Here is a 3,880-nt window from a genome sequence, read left to right as displayed (position 1 = left end):
CTACTACTACTGCTACTGCTACTGCTACTGCTGCTGCTGCTACTACTACTGCTACTGCTACTGCTACTACTACTACTGCTACTACTACTGCTACTGCTACTACTACTACTACTGCTACTACTACAACCACTACTGCTACTACTACTACTACTACTACAACCACTACTACTGCTACTACTGCTACTATAGTAGTACTGCCTGTGTGACAGGCCAGTCTCAGGACAGCAGCAGGTTTGGATCATTTGGATCGGCTGACTGTTATTAATTTATTATTAATTATTTACCTGAAAGTGTTTAAAAATTCAGGGTTGTTGAATCTCTCCGGCAGATCTGGATCGGTGCGGTAAAAGTCACAAGTTAGATTCTTCTGATCCTCCATGTCTGATTGCAGAGAGCTCAGTTAGCAACAACACAGCTGTTACCATGGAGACAGCAGGGACAGGCCCCGCCCCCTTCTGCGGGGATGTCCTTATAAGGTGGGAAGAATTTCTGTTTGTAGATTATCTTCAGTCAGAAATTACACAGCAGATGCTACAAAATATGGGTCAGAACCACCAGAACCTTCAGACGCATAAAGGCCGTCCACCCCGTTGGAGCGAGAGAGAGATGATGCTACATTTGAAAAATAAAAAGACTAATGGAAATAAAATGTACTTTTTAAAAGAAACTATGAATGTTGTGATTTTATGAACCAAAAATGTTACAATAATTCTTCAGTTTTCTCATTTAGTCTGAGAAGAAAACATTTGTTTAAAAATCATGGTGACAATAAGAACCAAGCAGCTTTCTATTCCACTCCAAAAAAATGTAGATATTAATTGAATATGCTGCAGGTGTGCTGTAGATATTAATTAAATATGCATAAACATGTAGGAAATTAAATGTTGCAACATCACTGGCCCAGTATGATAATATCTTAAGATTTCAAGTTCCTCTTTGTAGCATTTTGTTTTACTTTCCTTAGTTATTTATTTTTTCTCTTTAATTTATTCTTTTTTCTGCTCAGTTTATTATATCAAACGTTACTAATGTGCTGTCATACTACTTTCTTTGAATTTACTATAAAGATTATTTTTTTTCATAAATCTGCCTTTTAACTCCAAACATCACATGTAAAACTAATAAGGAATAATAGGAGCACAAATCAAACACCGTTAGACAGGAAGTACGTCATTATATTACTGATAAATAAAGAGGATAAATGCTCCTTGCTAAAGTATTTCTTGTCATCTTTCATGTTCTTTCAGCAAACAGTTGAGACAGAGATGTTTTTGGTTTCACCAAACATTCACCATTCAATATTCTTAAAAGATTGTCTGTTAATCTGCAGCTCATGTGACCAAAGCAGCCGAGATGAAAAGTTAAAACTCAAGTTAAAATGTTTAGCTTTAACATTTTAACTCGACAACCTTAAGTTGGGTAACCACAAGGTCTTCTTAAAAGATAGAGTCTCTGAGGACAGTTCTTAAAGATATAGTCAGTTTTCAGCAAAGTTGAGCTGATTGTCCAGGAATGACCAGAGGTATTTAAAATCTGCCAGTTTCAACAGGTTGACCATCGAGAGAAACTGGAACCATTTTAAGGTCTTTAGCTCATTTAATTAGCTCTACATTCTTAATAAAATGAAAAGGTATGTTCTTTTGTGAGGGAATTTATCTTTTACTGTTCCAGTAATGCCAGAATTAATAATAAATAATACGTTGTCGTATTCTGATTTAATGTAATTATATTAGTTGTGTTACCACCCCCACGCCACTAGAGGCAGTAGCGAGCCCAAAAGATGCGACTAAGGAGCAGATTTAGAAGAACACAGAAAGCTACAGAATTTGTTAAAAACTGAGCTGCCGTGAAGTAAATAAAAGAAATGAGTTCAAATACATTTTGAGAGTGAAACTACTTCCTAAAGGTAAAAATATATCAAAGATTTCAAAAGAAAATAAAAACGGAAGTATAAGAAATAGCGTCCCTTTCACTTCCGGATTACAATAATCCCATTTCCAAATAAGGTTTGAGACTGACAGCGGTCCGTCCCGCCCCTTCCTGTTTGCTGCAACGAGGTCCTTCTCGAAAGCCCATCTGAAGGACAGGAAGGAGGAAGGAGAACTGGAACCGGGCCGATAACTGGACATAAGCATGAACATAAAACTAGAGTACTGGAATAATGGGTACAAGAAATAAACAGACTATAATCAGCAAGAAGGGCTGAACTAAAGTAACAGCTGATATTATCAAATAAAGACAATAACGAACAAATAATAATTAAACTAGAATCAATGATTCAAAACCAAAACCCAAAACAACTGAAGATCCTAACAGAAAAAGGAGAGTAGAAGAGTCTGCCAGTTAACCAAAGACAAAACAAAACAAACTTATGAAAATATAACAATAACCACTCTTTAATTTTAATGTCTGCAGGAACCTGGCACAGCTTTTCCTACTTAAGACAGCAAACACAAAAGTTCAGCTCAGAGTGGACTTTATTTTGAAAGTTGTACATACAGGAAGTTACAAATGCCGTGCTCATAAGACTAATAAAAAAACAATCGGTTAATAACTTGTCAGTGGGATAATTATTAAATCAAAACATTCACATTTCACACACTTAATATATTCAATACTCATTGACTAAGGGGCGGAGCCTATGTGCCCCGCCCCCTCTCCATGGGCGTGGTTAATATTTGTGTTGGTGGGGTTCATATTTACAGAAGACACTGAATGTTTTGAATTCACACCTGCTGTGATGTCAGCACAGCAATGACATCACAGCCTGAAAGCTTGCTTCATTTCCTGTTAAAATCACATCCTGTTTTTTCTGGTTTCTCCTCCAGATTCTTCACAAAGTTAATCAGATGTCAATGAAAATCAGTCCTGAAGGCTGACTGGTCAGTCAGAGGCTTCTGTTCATCGCAAGTTAATCATCTGAACACTGATTGGGTGAAATGTCCAAAGAGTAATTCTGTCCAATCAGAAGCTGCCACTTCCTGTTGCAAGACGTCCTGATAGGCTGACAGATGAGCTAAACGAGACGACTGGTCTGTGCAAATCCTGCCAGACAAAGAGACAGACATGTAGGAGTGAGACAGACATGTAGGAGTGAGACAGACATGTAGGAGTGAGACAGACATGTAGGAGTGAGACAGACATGTAGGAGTGAGACAGACATGTAGGAGTGAGACAGACATGTAGGAGTGAGACAGACATGTAGGAGTGAGACAGACATGAGACAGGAAGTGACGAATTTTCTGACCTTCAGGAAACTCGTCACTTCCTGGTGGGAACCAAACTGTACAACCTTTGTTGTTGTTTCATGAAGCCATTTAAGCTTCAGGCTCCATATAAAGGAACATTTTAAGCCGGGTTTAAACAGGAACCGGGCCGTTCCTAGAACCAATGCCGGTTTGGTCCAACCAGGACAAAGATCTTCCTGGGAAATGAATAATTTAATATTTCTTTGCTAGCTCCTCTGACTGAGTTGACCTTTAACCTTTGACCTCCAGCATGAAGAACCCTCCCAGGTGACTCGGTACCTTTGGCACTGCCGTCCAGAAACACCTTGATGTAGGACGTGGGGACGTATCCCTCCTCCTCCAGGTTCCTGCGGACTCTGGTCCAGCCGTCTCCTTTGTCCTCCTCCACCACAGACAGCAGCTCCCCCTCCACCATCGACAGCGTTCCTTCGTTCTGACCTGCAGGACGAGTCAGAACAAACTAGAACCACCTGACGGAGGGCAGAGCCCATCAGAAGCTTCCTGTGTCGTTATTTTAGGGTGAAACTCAAGCAAATCATGATGATGATGATGGTGATGAGGATGATGAGGATGGTGATGATGATGGTGATGATGGTGATGAGGACGGTGATGGTGATGATGAGGATGGTGAT

General features: G+C 39.6%; 2 protein-coding genes across 2 annotated transcripts in view; both read right to left on the bottom strand.

Moving 5' to 3' along the window:
* The window catches only part of pierce1 (piercer of microtubule wall 1), a 2,945-nt gene extending 2,505 nt beyond the window's left edge, over positions 1 to 440 (bottom strand). Inside the window, 2 exon segments of the mRNA XM_008402552.2 lie at positions 285 to 395; positions 397 to 440. Of these exon segments, the coding sequence (XP_008400774.2) occupies positions 285 to 395; positions 397 to 425 (140 nt within the window). The 5' untranslated portion in view covers positions 426 to 440.
* A 2,019-nt stretch (positions 441 to 2,459) lies between these two features.
* LOC103460409 (formin-binding protein 1-like) overlaps positions 2,460 to 3,880 on the bottom strand; it is a 40,447-nt gene continuing 39,026 nt past the window's right edge. Inside the window, exons 11-12 of the mRNA XM_008402564.2 lie at positions 3,528 to 3,686; positions 2,460 to 3,045 (exon numbers count right to left, since the gene is read on the bottom strand). Coding sequence (XP_008400786.2) covers positions 3,017 to 3,045; positions 3,528 to 3,686 — 188 coding nt within the window. The 3' untranslated portion in view covers positions 2,460 to 3,016. The remainder of the gene's footprint in view (positions 3,046 to 3,527; positions 3,687 to 3,880) is intronic.

Source organism: Poecilia reticulata, unplaced genomic scaffold (genome assembly GCF_000633615.1).
Source record: "Poecilia reticulata strain Guanapo unplaced genomic scaffold, Guppy_female_1.0+MT scaffold_236, whole genome shotgun sequence".
NCBI classification, from domain to species: Eukaryota; Metazoa; Chordata; class Actinopteri; order Cyprinodontiformes; family Poeciliidae; genus Poecilia; species Poecilia reticulata.
The sequence above is the reverse complement of the archived record's forward strand: the minus strand, read 5'-3'. Positions and strand labels throughout refer to the sequence as shown.